The following is an 18,913-nucleotide window of genomic DNA, read 5'->3' on the forward strand; positions in this document are numbered from 1 at the left end:
ATTACTTCCTCAAGCCTAATCGGTAAATGACCTCTCCCAGTCCAAGTTTTCCCACGGGGGGCAGTTAACTCTAAAGATTTGATCTCTTTCTTCCATCTCTATCCTGGACTGAGGCAAAGAGCAATTCTGGGACCATATGCCTCCTTAGAATAGACCCAAACATTCCAGCAAGCGGGATCTCCCAAGGTCTGCACTTGGGGGTAGGCCTTGTTAGGGACAAGGGGAATGTCGTAAATCCATCTGGCTGCTGATCTGAAGCCAATTTTCCACTTAGCATCATAAGTAATAATGCTGACATTCGGATCCTTCATTTGTCTGCCTCTTACATCTTATTTCTCAGTCGATTCCAGGAGAGGAAGAAAGAGATGTTAACATGCTTACCCTGTAAAACTGCAACAATCGCTATGATCTACTTACGATATAGCCATTTATTGCAATCTGATGCATTGAGTCATTAACTGACTTCAGTAAATCCAGTATCATGTCAAGTGCCTCCTTTAATTGTACAGATCCTTCGCAGTCTTTGCTATATTTTAATAGCTCCTGTAATTAGAAGTCAAGAATTAATATTAGGCTGATATTAATAACTGGAGAAAATGAATACATTTTTGGCTAACACGCTTTCGAGGAGGAATCCAAAGATAATGGCAGTTTTTCGAGTAATTTCTTTCATATGCTATTTGTCACATTAATACTATATTTAATAACAATGTCAAAACTGGGGAAGAAATGGAATAGTGACTAAACAGTAGAAGGCAAAGGGCATTCAATGCTTCTGGAGCTGGAGAACTATAGGTATTAGGACACGCTAGAGATCTGTTTTTAAAGCGATTACACATTTTTTGGTCCTCCACTTACAGCAATTCATTTTAGTCATTATGCATATACCATAGAACGTTGTAAAAAGACATTTTGAAACAGGCTATGTTGTATTTATACTTAACGTGACATTTTTGGAATCCTTTCACATTACTCAGAGGTGTGCCATCTTCATTTTTCATTGAGAAGGCCCACAGGAAATACAGTCTCAAAACTATATTTGTTTAGTTCTGCTTAACAACAGTAAAAGTTCTGCAGTCAGGGTTATCCATATATCAGGGTAACTTGTATGGACGATTGAATAGCTAGAAGCATTGATTCAACTGCTAAATCCAGCTGTCCCAGTCAGGAAGCCTACCTATTTCTAGTGCTTACTAGTCAGCTGCTTCCGTTTTAATGGCTTTGCCACATTTGACCCAAAGAAGTAAGTAAAGAAAGAAACAAATGTTTCATGCAATTACCTTCAACAGTAACTGGTATTTAGTAATCCGTTGCACTGGTTTCAGTAAATAGGAATCTAGACCAAGTCTGTGTTTTAATTTTCTTTGACATTCCTGTCATTAAAATACAATGATCAATAAATTTAAATTGACATTTACCTATGAAAATGTCAAATGTTCATTGATTAGACCCAATGCACGCACGTTTCTTACATCTCAAGGTAAAGTTACCAGAAAAATTGCTGTTATATATGGTATGGAAATTGTAAGAGGCAGTATGTCTAAAACACTACAGTAAACTTTATTTCAAGGATCGGAGGGGTAGAAAATCCTCAAATTTCAAAGACTAAAAAGTTTTTATATATAAATTCACAATGATGTAGAATGCTTAAAAAGTAAGAAAGCAGGGCTTCCCTGGTGGCGCAGTGGTTGAGAGTCCGCCTGCCGATGCAGGGGACGCGGGTGCGTGCCCCGGTCCGGGAAGATCCCACATGCCGCGGAGCGGCTGGGCCCGTGAGCCATGGCCGCTGAGCCTGCGCGTCTGGAGCCTGTGCTCCGCAACGGGAGAGGCCATAGCAGTGAGAGGCCCGCGTACCGCAAATAAAAAAATTAAAAAAAAGTAAGAAAGCAATGAATGACCATAGGTTAACATGACCACGAAGTTCTTCAAAGTATCCAAGAAAATTAACAAAAGGCTCAGCTCTGCAAGCCAAGACCCAGAAAAGAAATAGGTTGTACTGAATATAAATCAGACTGGGTATGAGAAGAGTTTTTTAAATGTCACAAGAAAAATACAGCCCTTATCAACTGGTGCTACATTTCATCTGATTATTGGCTTGCTGCCACTATAAATACAAGAGCCATGACTTTGGGTCCTGGGAACATTGTAGGGTCCATAATTAGGGCAAGATGGAGCTGTTTAGGATGAAATCTGCGTATAGGAAGTGCAGAACACAAAGGGAATGGGAGAGGAGATATCTATGGAAGATCCAGGACCCTCCTCTGTATGTGATAAAATCCAATACATAATCTAATTCGATTATCAACTTTTATGGTTAAAAATGGTGGACTGATACATGTATTTAGCTCTCCACTCATGAAACCCAATTAAAGTGATGGAAAAGTTATTTTTACAACGGAAAACCCAAAGTTACAAAGATGAAAGAGGGAAAAACATTGACAAAATTTGGAAACTGGCAGAGGGAAAAGCCAAGGAACAACTCGATTTATGTTAAAGAACACACTTCCCCCTCCTCCACAAAGACTCCAGAATCAAGTACCTCTGGAAGTTGGAGATGAAGGTGGGGTTTGAAAAAAGATAGCTGTTTAAGAAGTAATTTTAAAAGTTTGTTTAAGAAGTAATTAGATACTAACCAGTGTTGGTAGAGGTGTGGAGCAATCAGGCCCCTCATACACCGTTGGCAGGAATGTAAAAAGGTGCAGCAACTTTGGAAAACAACCCAACAGTTCTTCAAAAAGTGAACAGAATTACCATATGACCTAGCAATTTCACACCCAGGTCTATGGCAAAAAGAAATGAAAATAATGCCCACACAAAAACTTGTACACAAAAGGTGGAGACAACCCAAATGTCCATCAACTGATGAATGGGTAAATAAAATGTGCAATATCCATCCATACAATGGAATATTATCAGGCCATAAAATGGAACGAAGTTCTGACACTTGCTACAACACGGATGAACCATGAAAACATGATGCTGAGTGGAAGGAGCCAGACACAGAAGGTCACATATTTTAAGATTCCGTTTATATGAAGTGTTCAGAACAGGCAAATCTATAGTGACAGAAAGTAGCTTCGTAATTGCAGAGAGCTGTGGGGCTTGGGGGAAAGTGGGAGGTGACTGTTAAAAGGGAATTGTTTTTGGAGTGATGAATATAGTGAAACTACTGAATTGTACATTTTAAAAGGGTGAATTTTGTGTTATTTTAATTATATCTCAACAAAGCTGTTACCAAAAAAAAAAAAAAAAAAAGAATTAAATGAGCATTAAATCTAAACAAAGCAGCACCGGCGGCGGCAGCAACAGTAAGTATCTTAGACAGCATGCCACTGTGCAAAACTGGGTGGCTGCTGCCCTTGTCCCCATAGCACAAGAAAGGATGTTTATCTGAAAAGAGTAAAACAGAGGGCCTTCGGACTAGGGAATACCAGGTCCAGCTGACGGCATCATACCATATTGAAAGCAAAGAGATTACCTGAATATTTATGTACCAACTAAGAGACTCTCAACCTTTCCCCCCACTTGGCTACCAGAACACTGGTAGTCAGATCCTTATTCTCCAGGTAGCAGAATGGAGAATCCGACCAGCCTGAGCAAAAGGACCTAAACATACAGGTCTTGGGGATCCTCCAAGGACCCAACAGTGAGGACCATGGTCAATAAACCCACATAAGCACAGGAAACTTCCAGTGAGCTTTTTAGTGCTTATTCCTAACGCAAGTGGACAACCAAATATCACCAGACATTTGAGGAAAGTGACAGAAACAAAAAAAAAAAAAAAGAAAAGAAAAGAAAGAAGAAAAGCAATATGAAGACAACAGAAACTCTGCAAGGAGGAGAAAGCTATTTTTAAAAGGAAAATCTATTATAATTCTCCTCATAGAGATAAGTAAAGATATTGAATTCATGAAACATAAACAGGGTTGTACTGAAAGGAACATTCGGAGAACAAAAAGGGGTAGAGGCTCTTCAAAATTAATAACATGATGGCAGAAACAAAACCCTCAACAGAAGGACTAGAAGATAAGTCCCAGAAGATACAGCAACAAGACAAAGACCCAGAACATAGAAAGAAAAGATAATTAGAGGACTGGTCCAGAATCTCCAACATCTGTACAATAGAAATTCCAGAAAGAGAAAATGGAGAAAATTGTGTGGAGAAAATCAAAGGAAAAAAAATCCAAGTAAATTTGGACAAGGGGTTCCAAATTCAAAGGGATCACCATAAGATTGGATAATGGTACAGCACTGTAATATTTCAGAACCCTGAGGATAAAGGAAGCTCCCATAAGCTTTCACAGAGAGGACAAAACTAGGTCACATGCAAAGGAACAAAAATCAAAATGGCATAAGATTTCTTAACAGCAACACTGGAAACTAGAAAACAATGGAGCAAATACCTTCAAAATTCTGAGGAAAATTATTTCTTACATAGAACTCTATACCCAGTCAAGCTAGCAATCAAGTGCTAGGGTAGAATAAAGACATTCGCAGACATGCACGCTCTCAGAAACATTTACCTATCGTGCACACTTTCTCGGTAAAGCTACTGGAGGATGTATTCCGCTGAACAAGTTAATCAAACAAGGAAGAGACAGATATGGCACCTAGGAAACGGGAGAGCCTGGGCAAGAGACACGTGAACAGACTCCCCGAAATTGATATTCACCAACATTCCAAGATGGCAGCTGCACAACGGGCTTAGTGAGTCTAGATGAACAGGTCAGAAGACTCCAGGGGAGATTTTTTCAAGATGAAATTCAGAGAAAATATAATGTTTAAATGTACTAAGAAGAGATTGATGTAGCTCTCACAACTGGGAGAGTTTGGGGTAGAATAGGGATAAGTACCTAGAAAATTAAGTGAGTAAAAAAGACACTTGTAAGAAAAATAATAAGGAAGGAAAAGCAACCGTCTTATTCCACATTATTCACCTGAGCACAGAAATTACACAGTCTTAATAGTTTAACACTGTATATCAATCTAACCAGAGTTACACAATATAACTAGATTGGACTATTTGGAGGAAAAGGGGTGTGTGTGTGTGTGTGTGTGTGTGTGTGTGTGTGTGTGTTGGGGAGCCAAGGACAATGAAAGAAAGCTAAATCCTCATCTTCCATCATGGGAAGCAGCAACATGGGTATGATATTTGGAGGTATGGAGGTAAATACCGAAAGAAGTAGCTAAAAGGGCAGAAAATAGTTGCCTCTGGGGAGCAGCATATATGTTTGTGTGCGTGTATGCATATTTTGGGGTGGGTCAAACCGCTCTTTTATATATATATATATATATATAACTTACTTAAACCAGAAAATGAATTTATAAATAAGAAATACCCCAGTATCTTCCACAGAGAGTACATCCAATACCTGAACAATTACTATACCTGGAAAAAGGCGCATTCTGAATACTTCTTCCAAATTGCCTCTGACCTGGGCTTATTCTGACAATATTTTGCATACATTTGAAAATCATCTTTCTGTGATAAAAAGAAAATTCAAGGGTATTAGCAGTTTGTGAGCATGTACTTTTCTTATCAAGGAAGCCTGAGCAAGGGTTAGTATGGCCAAGCATCACAGGGAATGTGGCCTAAAGGGCCTGTCACGCTGGCAGCTGGTCAGAAGCCCTTTTTATATTCCAAGAACAGCATGCCCATCAGACCAGGTACAGGGACACATAATTATGCAAGGAATTTCATAACTTCCATTTACCAAGTTTAAGAGTTAGAGGGAGAAAAGAAAAGTCAGAGGGAGAAAAGCCTTCTTTGGATGAACTATGAAAACAGACTACTTTTTTCATTACTATGAGGTAATAGGATACCAAGAAATACGCTCTTTCTATGCTTTCAGTCTCTCGACTCCCTAGTGAATGAACTTATAGTAACTCCCGAGGTCTTTGGTTCCTCGGAGCATCATCATTGTACCGTAACACTGCGAGGCATCTGCCCATGCTATTCTCTCTCCCTGGAATCATCTTTATTTGACCCTCATGTAATGGGCTACCTCCTACTCACTCATTAACATTCATCTCATGAGTCATCTCTTCTATACAACCATCACTTATACCTCCAGTCAATATCAGATGCACCTCTTCTTGGCTCCTATAGGACCCTTTGTATATCTCTAATAAACCACATCTCACACTGTACACAATGGATTCCCTGTCTTTCTATGCGGATGGTCTTGGTATTCCGCATTGCCTAGTACAGTGCGTGGCACAGAGTAGGTATTCAGTAGATGGCTGTCGAATGAATGAACAGACCAACAGGCACTTATTAAACCCCTACTGATCGCCAAGAACCATGCTGACCTTATTAGAGGTACAAAAATACATGGGATATGGACCCTGCCTCAATGAGCTTTCCGTCTAGTTGGAGCAGATTTCATGAATATGTGTAAAGATGCGTAGTAATGTAAAATTCCCAATGAGTAGCACAGACATTAAGTACTACAGTTCAAAGGAAAGAGAGGTTGCTCTTGCTTAGGGAAGTTGGGGAGGAATTTGGCCATGGTTTAAATGCGTTTGAAGTTTGGATATGTTGAGAAAGGTTCTGCCTTATCCTTATTATTTTCTCACTCCATAAACGCTTTCTGAGACAAGATATCTCCTTGGAAGCTTTCAGTGATCACCTCTATCAAACTGACTCTCAAATCAAGACAAAACTGATCTTTCAAGAAGAGGAGGAACTAGATAAGCAGAGAACACTGTGAGAGAAAACTCTAATGGAAGAGAGTATGATTACAAAGCCTGGGAAGTCAATTGTACTAAGTACACTCTTAGGACGTAGAGAAATGAGCCTCCCTGAATGATCTTGTAGAATAAAAGGAACACACAGCTCCCCATTTTGCAAAGTTCCTGTGATAGATGCCTTGGTGTCTGAAAGCCAGACTCCATTTGATTCAAAGACTTCACATGTATTAGAGGGGAATATCAAGGCATCTCTTAGGCTAAAAATTAACCACGCCAAGAATGGTTGCGCTGAGATGATCCCAAACCTCCCATCTTCACAGCCAGGATGGTCCTTGGACTCCTGGGATCACCCAGGGGTCAGTGGACACAAGCTGAGCCACTGTAGCATTTGATAGCACAGAATACAATGGCCATTTGCACGTTCGAATACCCCATTCCTGTAACAAAACTTGGTTTAGCCTCAAATACTTGCTGGAGTGATGTGTTTCCTCCAAAAACATAAAGACATAAAAAATAATGCCTACCTTGTCTCTAAATCTGTAAAATGACCTGCTCTTTTGGTGGCCTATATTTATCTATTTTGAAATAATCATTGAACTAACCCTTTCCAGGAAACAAGGTCCCACTCTTTCTGGAGCAACAACGCAATCTTCCAGACTGCTCATGAAAATGCTGTAAAAATTTCAAAGAAAAAAATGATATGATTTTGTGTGAAATATGCTAAATTGACCAATAACCTTTTAAATAAAAATCACGAAAAAGAAAATTCAATTCAGCAATTACATACTTGCTATGGAATTCATATATTTCTGCCATATTTCCAAAGAGAACATCCTTTTTATTTCTCAGGAGAGGTGGTATAAGGTCAAACATCTCTGGATTATCCATCTCCTCTCTATAGCCCTACCCAAAATAAATACATTTATTCATTTAAAAAATATTTACATCAACATTTGATTGGGCCACCAAAGATATAGGTACAGCAGAACATATATGGGATTAATGGGTACAGTTGTTTAAATTTTAACATTCAAATTTTCTAGTTCCCAAAGTTATCCACTATTATTATTATTATTATTTTAGATATTAGAACAAGGAAGTCAAGGTTTTCTACTCAATGGGTAGAATAAAGTGACAGCTCTTTGGCCTTCAGGGTAGCTTATAGGAAGACAAAATAGAGACAAAATAGAAACCAGGTATGAAAAATGATATTACAGGTCATTAACTTCTCCTTAAACAGGCAATAATTGTTTAGTTTTTTTCAGACCAAATTAATATTATGACATTTGTATCAAGAGAATGTTTTTCTCCCATACTTAATGCTTTACATCACAATCTCTAAAGAGCACCCTGGGAACAATGATAACAATCTGCTGTATTCCTAAGGGAACAGCTTATCTGTTCTGTAACAAATTCTGAACCCACAATTCTCACTGCTGAGGGAGAACCTGAATATGCACATTTAACAATCAAGGAAGGAGCCAAAAAGAGAAGTCTGCCCGAAGCACTTCCTAAAAGACAGGAAAATACGATCTGAGTCACTTACCAACAAAACAGCAAATAGTTCCCGAACGTACACCTTCTCTGTCTGTACCAGCTCATTTAGGACGTGGCTAAAATGAAAGGACCACATCCGTCAGTTACTTTATGGCTTTAGAATTGTATTGCAACATTTCACTTATTATCATTATAAATTGTCAAAGATGAAAATTAATAATGCAGGGGAGCTACCAATGGTTTGGTTTTATCATCAAAACATAAAATTAATTCTATGGTTTCTAGAGTAAGTACTACGCACAAGACTCTTAAAGATTTTTTTTAAAAAAGAGGAGTGGGGCTCAGGAGTTATTTTTAAAGAGAAAAAAACCCCATCTTATTTCTAACTCACTAAGCTTAAGAATCATTTACTAAAAATTCACAAAATCTATTCCTAAAAGTCTGGGGAATACTTTTTTCAATTAGCAATAATCGCGCCTCGAATAAACCTCATTGGCTATGATACTGCCACTTCGCAAAAGCTGGGAATACTTTTCTGAACAGCACAGTTTCTGTGCTATAGTTCCCTCTCTCTCGCTCAGAAAAAAATAATATTAGCATTTTAGGCACAATTTTTCCTTTTTTTCCCAGTAATGTTCTGAAATTTTCCAAGACATGATTATACTGGTTTTCTCAAATATAGATCATACTTAAGTTTCTGTAGTAATTTTTTTACTGTCTTTTTAAAATAAAATACATTTTCCTTCCAATGTGATTTCTAATTGACATCATATTTAAAATTTATTTCCTCACTCCCCAATATAAGTTACCCATTTAATTTAACTTCTATCCTTGGCTTCTTTTAAATTTTTACACTTTTAAGAATTAACATTTAACAATCTTTGACTATATACATAACTTGCTCCAAACTACTGGTTACTTACTCAAAAGTCTGTGATATAAAGTTTAAAATGTGAATATTCATATGTGTGGAATACTAACATAATAATATAAAAGTGAACAAAACAATGATTTTTATTAGCACCTATAAAACCACATTGTATATCTACATAATCCTTTGTAGTTTTTGAAACACTGACCCATTCACTCTCACCTCTTTCATAAAAGAGGAGACCAAGATTCTGAAAAGATCTGGTTAATTTTCAAGTCACATAAACAGAATATAGGTTGGCCAGGCCTAAATCCAGGACTTCTGACACCTTCTCTAGTGTACTTTTCATCACATCCAGTAGAACCCCATTCTGTGAACTCAAAATTCTAAGCACATTTGCCTTGAACACTGAATCAGAGCCTCCTACTGGTAGATGTATATATGGGTGTATGTTAATAAATAAAAGATACTTCTTTAAAATATCCAGGCTATTGTCATTGCCCAAACTGGAGGACTGAGCAGAACTTCTCTTCTCCTGACAATCATGCACCACTTCAACCTGAAATGAAAATAAAAGTGAAATTAGCATCTACGTAGGTATAGTTCTTTTTCATGGAACTCTAACTCAAATTAAGTTTTCTTCTGTCTATGTTCTAACTGTATAGATAAACTGAAAAGTAACACTATGAGTATGATTTTTTCAGAAATAACTTTGATATGTACTAGTTAAAAAAAATTATTTTAGTTGCCTAAGAGGACAGATTTAAGATATTCATTACCATTTACTTTATATGTTAAGTAATGTTTCATTTCTTTGGCACTTCGGGAAAATGAGGTTAATTCATAAAAAGTTGATTGTACTGGGACATCCCTGGCGGTCCAATGGCTAAGACTCCGTGTTTCCACTGCAGGGGGCACAGGTTCGATCCCCGGTTGAGGAACTAAGATCCCACATGCCGGGATTTCCCTGGTGGTGCAGTGGTTAAGAATCCACCTGCCAATGCAGGGGACATGGGTTCAATCTCTGGTCCGGGAAGGTCCCACATGCCTTGGAGCAACTAAGCCCGCATGCCACAGCTACTGAGCCTGCACTCTAGAGCCCGTGAGCCACAACTACTGAGCCCACGTGCTGCAACTGCTGAAGCTGGCGCGCCTAGAGCCCGTGCTCTGCAGCAAGAGAAGCCACTGCAATGAGAAGCCTTCACACCGCAACGAGTAGCTCCCGCTCGCCGCAACTAGAGAAAGCCCGCGCACAGCAACGAAGACCCAATGCAGCCCAAAATTAATTAATTAATTATTTTTAAAAAAGAACACACAAAGAAAACGTAGGGTGCTGCAGTTTTGAGGAGGCTACTCTGCAGATACCAGAATATCATGGCTAACTGAGAAGGAATCTTAAATCTATCAAGAAATGGATAGATGTCTGTTTTGAGCCAAGGGGATGGTCCATTAGAATCTGTCCTGGCTACGCCAGTACTGCAATTAGACACAATGCAACAGCAGCTTTTTCTTTTCGATGAAATTGGCTTTCAAATGCACAATATTGGTTTAGTGGATGAAAAAATATGGTTTTAGTCCCTATCCCAATTCTGCAACTACAGCAATAAGGCCAACTTTGAATTAATTAATGATATTTACTTTTATGTTGCTCTGATTTTGTCTCCAAGTCTTCCTCCCTGGTAGAGAAATATGAAAGAAGAATTTCAAACGAGAATTAAAATCAACACTTTTCATAAAAATACGTGCATGTGTGTTACAGAGACATTAACATTCCATCATGTTTATATTAGTATTTTTAAATCACACTATACATAACAGATGATTAGTTAGACTTATCTATATGATTTCAACTTCTTACAGAGCATGATTTGCTATGTATTCACCCATTCTCTCATTCATCAAACATTTGCTGGATTGCCGAGCAAGCACGAAGCTAGGTGTTAGTACCCGTGATTATTCGCAGGTTTAGTGTTCATTCTGATAACATAAGCATTTAATCAGATGGTAGCTCACTGATTAACTGAATCAAAAAGAATTTCGGAAAAAAAAAATCTCAATTTAACTAGCAATTATAGCCTCTGACATTTATTTGGCACTTACTACATGCCAGGCACTATTCTAAGCCCTACACGCGCATTTTCTTTTTTAACCCTCAAATCGACCCTAAGCAATAAGTACTACTTCTATCCCCATTTTATAGGTGACTAAGCTATCAGAATCCGTGTTTCTAACCACTATATAAAACAACATTTCTGGGCTTCCCTGGTGGCGCAGTGGTTGAGAGTCTGCCTGCCGATTCAGGGGACACGGGTTGGCGCCCCGGTCTGGGAAGATCCCACATGCTGCGGAGCGGCTGGGCCCGTGAGCCATGGCCGCTGAGCCTGCGCGTCCGGAGCCTGTGCTCCGCAAAAAAAAGACAAGGCCGTTTAGGCTCCTAATTCTCAGGGCTGCTGGAAGGAATAGACTTTTTGTCCTTTCCTCCTCGGTGGGAGCCATGACAAGGCCCACTCAGGGAAAGACTCTGTTGTTAAGTTCTCTAAATCTTATCCTTCACTTTCATTTACTTAAAAATATATTCTATATGGGAATATTTACCTTTACACGATATATATGTAAATAGATAAATATAAATTAGACAGTGGCAATTACCATATAAAATCAATTTCTCAATAAATACTGATACCCATCACTTTAAAGAAACTTGCTATACAGACATCCAAAGATACTTATAAAGGAAACTTAGAGAGCTTTACTTATTGGCTTTACTAATTAATTCTTTGCAAATACATTAAGAGATGAAAAAGGAATATATACACAACTTATGAAGAACGCATCTTTTTCTGAAAAGCAAGGTAGATGTATTCATTCTTTTAACAATATGACTGTATATATATATATAATTCTTAAGCACCTATACTCTCTGCTAAGCTTTGTGTCTGGTGCTGGGCATACAAACGTGAACAGCACACGGTCCCTGCTCTGACAGAGCTTACAGTCTAGCAAGAGAGACAGGAAACAGGCAATGACGCTAAAGCTGAGAAGAAATGAAGAGGGGCTTGTTATGCCATGGCATGAACACCTGACCGAACTGGGGTGCAGGGGAGGAAAAGCTTACCTGAAGGAAGAGGCCTAGAGATAGGAAATCTGATGGCGGAGTAGGAAAGAACAGTAGGTGTAAAGTCCAAAAGGCAAGCCAACTAGGGGCATTTAAGAAAAGGAAGTGGGAAACAGGGAGACTGTTGTAGTTGCCAAGGCAACAGATGGTTGTTAGGCTGGATTCCGGAAGTGGCAGTGAGGGCTAGCAGGGCGGATGGAAACAAGTGGGTTTTCTGGACTGATTAGAGGTCAGGAATGAGTGAGAAAGGGGAGCAGGAGAAATGGCATCAGTTTTGGGGTCCGCTGAGACTGAGCTGCCGGTAGGAAATTCAAGGAGGCAAATTGGAAATGCAGACTCTGAAGTTCAGGAGAAAGATCTAGACTAGAGCTACAGATTTGGGAGCTCAAACCACATCTTACCCCTCGCACACAATGTTCTTCCATAACTTCCCTCTGTATGAAATGTTAATTCAGCAAATAGTTACTACATCTTGCTAGCTGCCAGACACTGTGTTAGATACAAGATTCTATTTGATGCAAATTAATGAAAATAAACAAACAAAAACAACAAAAAAACAGTTTGACTTATTTTATAAAAAATTAACATTTATGCCTTGATTTGACCAAATCTTTTTTTTTTTTTTTTTTACCAAATCTTATATATTTGGCTTAGCAATTAAAAGTCTTGAAGAATTATTTGGAACTGATTGTTAGAATCCCCACTACTCACAGACCAATTAGGTAAAATGAACAGTGTTTGTAGCATAAATAATGCTCTGATTTAATTTAGAAACCATGATGGATAACAGATAAAATCATTTATCCATCCATGTCATTTATTCAGTAAGCTGCCTTCTTCCTTATAAATACATTAGGCAGTTCTAAACCGAGGCAAATTCAAGCTACTCCCAACAAACAGCTTTATTCTGGGTGACAGAGAGTCTCTACAATGAAAGCAAGCTTGATTTATTTTAACATGGCCAATTGTTTTCGTCTTATGAGTGGTCATTTGATGAAAGGGAATAATCTACTTTTTATATAGTTATTTTCCAAGGTAAGCTTAGTACTGAGAGAATAATGGATATGCTTATTATGAAAAAAAGGAGAAAGTTAATCCTAGGCAGAATGCAAGAATGAATTGCTGCTGGTTTTAGATGCCAAACTGGTTTTTCACACGTACACAAACTCAGAAAATGTACTGATGAAAAGTAATAAAGATGGGTACCTTTTGAAAAAAGTTTACATGCTTGAAAGAAAGAGTATCCAACTCCCACTGCAGAAAGAAAGTGTAACGCCATTAAATAAGAATATCAGAAAGAAAAAAAATGAAACAACACAAAACAAAATGTTACTTTTAGTGACTAAGGCCTTGAGTGGGTCTTAGGCAGTCTTTTCAGAGCTCTATTCCTCAACCTGAGGCATGCCGCTTTCGGAACGCCTTCAGAGGAGTTGAGCTTTTAGAAGACCATAAAGCAAGAGGCCTTAGTCATGAGGGAAAGAACAGTCTAGTTTATTGAGTATTTTTTTATATTCTACAATTTTTTTCCACTTTGTCTTCACAACACTTTGAAATCAGTAGGTATTACTGTTCCTATTTTACAGACAAGGAAACCAAGGCAAAACCAACAAAGGAGGTTAAGTGAACTACCCAAGGTCACATAACCCATGAATGGAGCCAGAAATCTGAGCTCTGTCTTCTGTTCAGGAATATCAACCTATTCTATTTTTATTCCCATAGCTGTTGGTTTTTATCCCCTATTGGTTGTTTGTTCTTTTTATTCTTTTACCCAGTATCTTCTTAGTATAATTTATTTATGGCATTGTTCATGGTTTTACTTGTGAGTATATTTTTATATTTAATAACTATTAACTATATAACTTTCATCATCTTAGCCTAGTTATCTGCTTTCATCACCTCGTTTTAATCTGATCCATGCTGGGGCTGAGCTGGATTTTTATATTCATTATGCCTGGCTCAGGCTTTCTCTGATTTTCAAAGCAGTTCCCATCATTAATGAAGTCTCTGATTCTCTCAGATCAAAGAGACCGAATTTAGTCCCATGTTCACCCACTCAACTAACTTAGGGCCCCGAAGGCCAAACTTCTTTCCCCTAAGAGGCCCCAGAGGCAGCTCAAGAAAAACCTTGGGGCAATAGTCATCTTATTTCCAAAGTAGCTCAACATCACAGCGAGGATAATTCTTTTTATCCCATAGAACGTAGAAAACAGAAATGGATATTACATGCTTAACACTAGTCTACAAAGATTAAAACGAGTACATGAACTTTGTGACAGTTAATTACCAGCGAAACTACTCAATTTACCTGTGCCTATTTAGAAAAGGCAATTCATTCGAGTATCTATCTATCTATCTTATCATTCACTTACTAGAAGCTTATAAGAACCAAGTACTAGTTTATCCCAAGAAGTGGTAAATACATGCGTGTATATACCAGTTTCATATGCTTTCTTCTACCTGCTGAAGAAAAGGGTGAGTTTGATGCTAGTACAATGTTCATATTTATTGCAGGACTGGGCAATTCAGTCCAGATGTGCAGCATCCCGTACTATGCTATACTACTACTATGTTTAATTATCGTACGAGAATCTCTACCACAACTCCTGTCTTGTACAATATAATTTGTACATGACCAAGGACGCTAAAAATAAAATTTCAGTTGCTCGGGACTGAAGAATGAGTTCAGTATTTACATCAAGAGTAACAAAGTAAACAATAGCAGGGAAAGAAGAGATAGAGAAGGGGAATGTAAGATACTCTACCTTGTTTGGGTGAAAAAAATGGTTCTCTAGATCTGATCAAACTGTCAGAAGCAGGTACTACAAATGGAATTGGCCTCACGCGCTTATCAGTCAGGTTTCTGAAACCGGCCTGTTGGTTCTCAAATATACTTCGGATGTTTTCAAGCTTGAGTTGTATGGTCTGCATTTGAACCTGCAGGTTGCACAAGAATTCTATGAAATAGTTTCTGAAATGGGGGTCATTACAAATCCTATTACATTTCTCAGACTCAGACAGATAAAAAATTAATATAGAGTTTAATATATAACCAGAAATTTAGGAAAGTAATGGGAAACAGATTAATGCATTATTTCACATGGTTATAAAACCAGAAGGTCTCAGCCAAAACAACTTGAAGAAGAAATTTATCAAGCAGTCATGAAATAGGTCACTGCGTAAAGTGATTTACCCTTCATTGGGTGAAAGGGGATCAAGGCCTGAAAAGGAGGCGTGTTTGGTACGAGAAAGCCACCAGGTTAAGCGTTATCACGGTAGTTTGTTATATTTTAGCCTGCAGGACGTTCTATAGTTCACCATGTTGTAAAAGGTTCCTCAGAGCCACTGATGATTTGAGGCAGCTAGAGAATCACTTGGTTATCGCCACGTTTCTGATCTTCTGGAGTATTCCCCTCAGATCTGCAGCTAAGAATGGATTTAGATACTGCTCCAAACTTAAGGGTCAATGAGACATTTTAGCAGCAAACAGCATCACAAATGCTCCTATCTACAACGTGGAGACAGGGCTTCATGGCAGCTGCAACAGGGTGGTGCTGAACTAACCTATAGCTCTCTACCCTGCCAACACCAGCCTCTGCTGCTCCCCCTTCCCCAAGAAGACACAGATCCTTCCCTCATCTCTTCATCCTCAAATTGAGTAGGAAAGCCAGATCTGTGTCCCCAGAGCATCTGCTGGTAGTCACTGCAGCACAAAGGAAAGATGTTTTGGGTAGAGTGTTCTTGATATGGGTCCAATATTCTAGGACAGTTTTGGGCCTTAGTCCAGGGATGCACAAGAAAATGTATGTGAGAGCTCCTAGTATGTGAAAAGAGTTGAAAAATAAGGCAGTCATGGGACTTCCCTGGCGGTCCAGTGGTTAAGACTCTGCACTTGCACTGCAGGGGGCACGGGTTCGATCCCTGGTTGGGGAACTAAGATCCTACGTGCCGCGCGGTGTGGCCAAAAAAATAAAAATAAACAATAAATTAAAAACTTAAAAATACTGCAGTCAGAGCTCAGAAAGGAAATTACTCTTCATTATAAGGCAAACATAAGCCTTTGGATTCTTTGACGCCTAACAGTGGCTCTGATACAACCCCTAATCCTTAAGAGAACTGTGTAATTGCAACGTGACATAAAGTTACCTGCGAAGCAGTAAAACTCTTATCAACACTAATGCAATTATAGTTTTTTAAAGTTTGCTTACTTGCCCCCAAAAGCCTCTTACCTTGAGTTCAGGGGATAAAACCACATCAAATTCATACTGCAGGGTTTCAGGATCATAATTTATAAAGGGTAGAGCCATTTCAAGAAAATTTTCGATGTCTTGGAGGGCTTTCTGAGCATCTTTTTTAGACTGAAACTTATTTATTTCTTGATTAGCCAGAAGGCACTCTCCTTCATCACAGCACTGGTGAGCCTGGTGAGCAAATCACACACATGCACAAACCATGAATGAATAAAGAAGAAATATGCTTGTCCCTTAGGAGAGTGTTTATCAGCTCTGGCTTCTGTGAATCAGAGTTGTTTTCAGAGCTGTTAAAAAAAAAAAAAGATATCCGGTTTCTACCCCCAGAAATTCTGATTCAGTAGCTCTGGGCTGTAAGCCAGGCATTTATATTTTTACAGCATTCCACAGGTACTTCTTTTTTTAAAATTTATTTATTTATTTGTTTATTTTTGGCTGTGTTGTCTTCATTGCTGTGCACGGGCTTTCTCTGGTTGCAGCAAGTGGGGGCTGCTCTTTTTCGTTACAGTGCGTGGGTTTCTCATTGCAGTGGCTTCTCTTGTTGCACAGCACGGCCTCTAGGCGCGTGGGCTTCAGTAGTTGTGGCACGCGGGCTCAGAAGTTGTGGTGCACAGGCTTAGTTGCTCCGCGGCATGTGGGATCTTCCCGGACCAGGGCTCGAACCCGTGTCCCCTGCATTGGCAGGCGGATTCTTAACCACTGTAAAGTCCCTTCCTTTTTTTTTTTTTTTTTTTTTTTTTTTTTGGTACGCGGGCCTCTCCCGTTGCGGAGCACAGGCTCCGGACGCGCAGGCTCAGCGGCCATGGCTCACGGGCCCAGCCGCTCTGCGGCATGTGGGATCTTCCCGAACCGGGGCATGAATCCGCGTCCCCTGCATCGGCAGGCGGACTCTCAACCACTGCGCCACCCGGGAAGCCCCCCTCTTCTTTCTTTTTAATTGAAGTATAGTTGATTTACAATGTTGTGTTAATTTCTGCTGTACAGCAATGTGATTCAGTTATACATATACATACATTCTTTTTCATATTCTTTTCCATTATGGTTTATTACAGGATATTGAATATAGTTCCCTGTGCTATACAGTAGGGGCTTGTTGTTTATCCATCCTATATGTAATAGTTTGCATCTGCTAATCTGAAACTTCCACTCCATCCCTCCCTCACCCCCCCTCCGCCTTGGCAACCACAAGTCTCTGTGTCTCCACAGGTATTTCTGACACCCAGCCAAGTGTGGGAAGTGCTGCACTCATTTCATAATGAGGAATTCATTCTGCAGCAGGCGTCTGACCATTCTCTCAACACCAGCACTTCAGCTGCACGTTATTTTCCCAAAATCAATAATTGAAATATGAAACTCCTCGCAAAATATCAAGCGTAATATAAATGCATAATGATTGCCAAGGACAAGGATAAAAGTTTCCTTGCCAGAGAAGGAGATGTACAGATTAGAATGCTCACATTCAGATCCGATGCCTATAAGTGATACCCCTATTTTACATTCCACTGCCATGATCACAACTTCTCTTCACCGCCTAATCATCAAAGGGGTCAGACCCACAAGCCGTGGAGGAATAGCTTCCAATCACTGTTTAATTTGTTATTGCTGTAACTATGAAATGTGGAATGAGTGTCAGGCTTTAGCAAAATGCCCCCAGGGCTTTTTTAAGTGTTCTGATTGCAAACTATCGCCAGGGCAAAGGCTACAGAGATGGACCCAAAATAGAGAGGAAACCACTGCCACCACCACGTCAATATTCAGAACAGAGGCCAAAATTCGTACAATACTGGACCTGCTCCGAATACTGCAAAGTAGACGGAGTAAACAAGCATAATCAAACTCAGTCCTTCAGACTTCCTACAAATTTAATTCCAAAGCTATACCAGACCTTAGCCCCATAGCCTCTGAGAAGGACCCGGGGAAAAAAAAGTATCTTCTCTTTCAGAAATGCACCATGTCCCATGACACTACCTGCTGTAGGATTTTATGCATTTTAAAGGTCCTGCTGAGCTGTATCCGTTTGGTTTTGATCTCATTCACCAAAATATCAGAAAGGTAACGTAGCTCATTGCACCTCTGGCAGATCAAATCCAGGGCGTAATGGTGACTTGCTGCGAGCCTGTGTCCATGTAGTATCACGAACTGGGCCTTTGCTAACAGGTCCTGATTTTTAAGAAAGAACGGAAACAAAAACTGCATGATCTCTTTCTGAATAGAGGGGGAGAAAAGAATGCAATTAAACAAGCATAAATGGTCGAACCAGAGACATATATTGCCAAATATACAGTTTGTTGTCATACTTCTGCTGGCTGCAAAAAAAGCCTCCAGTTACAGTCACTAGCTATGGCAGTGATGTCATCAGAAGCTCATGCACTTCTGGTCACAGAAACAGAAAATTAACCAGCCTGCCCAGAATGTGGATTAGATTTGTTCCTCTTGGTATGTACAGATTTAGAACAGAACCGCATATATCAAATGAGGTACACAAAAGCC

The 18,913-nt window shown here is 39.3% G+C and overlaps 1 protein-coding gene and 1 pseudogene across 4 annotated transcripts in view; both read right to left on the reverse strand.

Moving 5' to 3' along the window:
- MCF2 (MCF.2 cell line derived transforming sequence) overlaps positions 1-18,913 on the reverse strand; it is a 97,597-nt gene that overhangs the window by 16,604 nt on the left and 62,080 nt on the right. For 2 of the 4 annotated variants that reach the window (XM_065901272.1, XM_065901273.1), the window contains 12 exons: positions 18,392-18,583; positions 16,403-16,594; positions 14,939-15,110; positions 13,383-13,430; positions 10,700-10,737; positions 9,532-9,620; positions 8,240-8,306; positions 7,481-7,596; positions 7,296-7,365; positions 5,390-5,482; positions 1,281-1,373; positions 418-543 (listed from right to left, as the gene is read on the reverse strand). In XM_065901272.1, the coding sequence (XP_065757344.1) occupies positions 418-543; positions 1,281-1,373; positions 5,390-5,482; positions 7,296-7,365; positions 7,481-7,596; positions 8,240-8,306; positions 9,532-9,620; positions 10,700-10,737; positions 13,383-13,430; positions 14,939-15,110; positions 16,403-16,594; positions 18,392-18,583 (1,296 nt within the window). The remainder of the gene's footprint in view (positions 1-417; positions 544-1,280; positions 1,374-5,389; positions 5,483-7,295; positions 7,366-7,480; positions 7,597-8,239; positions 8,307-9,531; positions 9,621-10,699; positions 10,738-13,382; positions 13,431-14,938; positions 15,111-16,402; positions 16,595-18,391; positions 18,584-18,913) is intronic. The other 2 variants (XM_065901276.1, XM_065901275.1) reach the window with 1 other exon arrangement.
- On the reverse strand, positions 8,586-8,712 carry LOC136143150 (U4 spliceosomal RNA; annotated as a pseudogene).

The sequence above is a fragment of the Phocoena phocoena genome, chromosome X, assembly GCF_963924675.1.
Source record: "Phocoena phocoena chromosome X, mPhoPho1.1, whole genome shotgun sequence".
Lineage (NCBI taxonomy): Eukaryota > Metazoa > Chordata > Mammalia > Artiodactyla > Phocoenidae > Phocoena > Phocoena phocoena.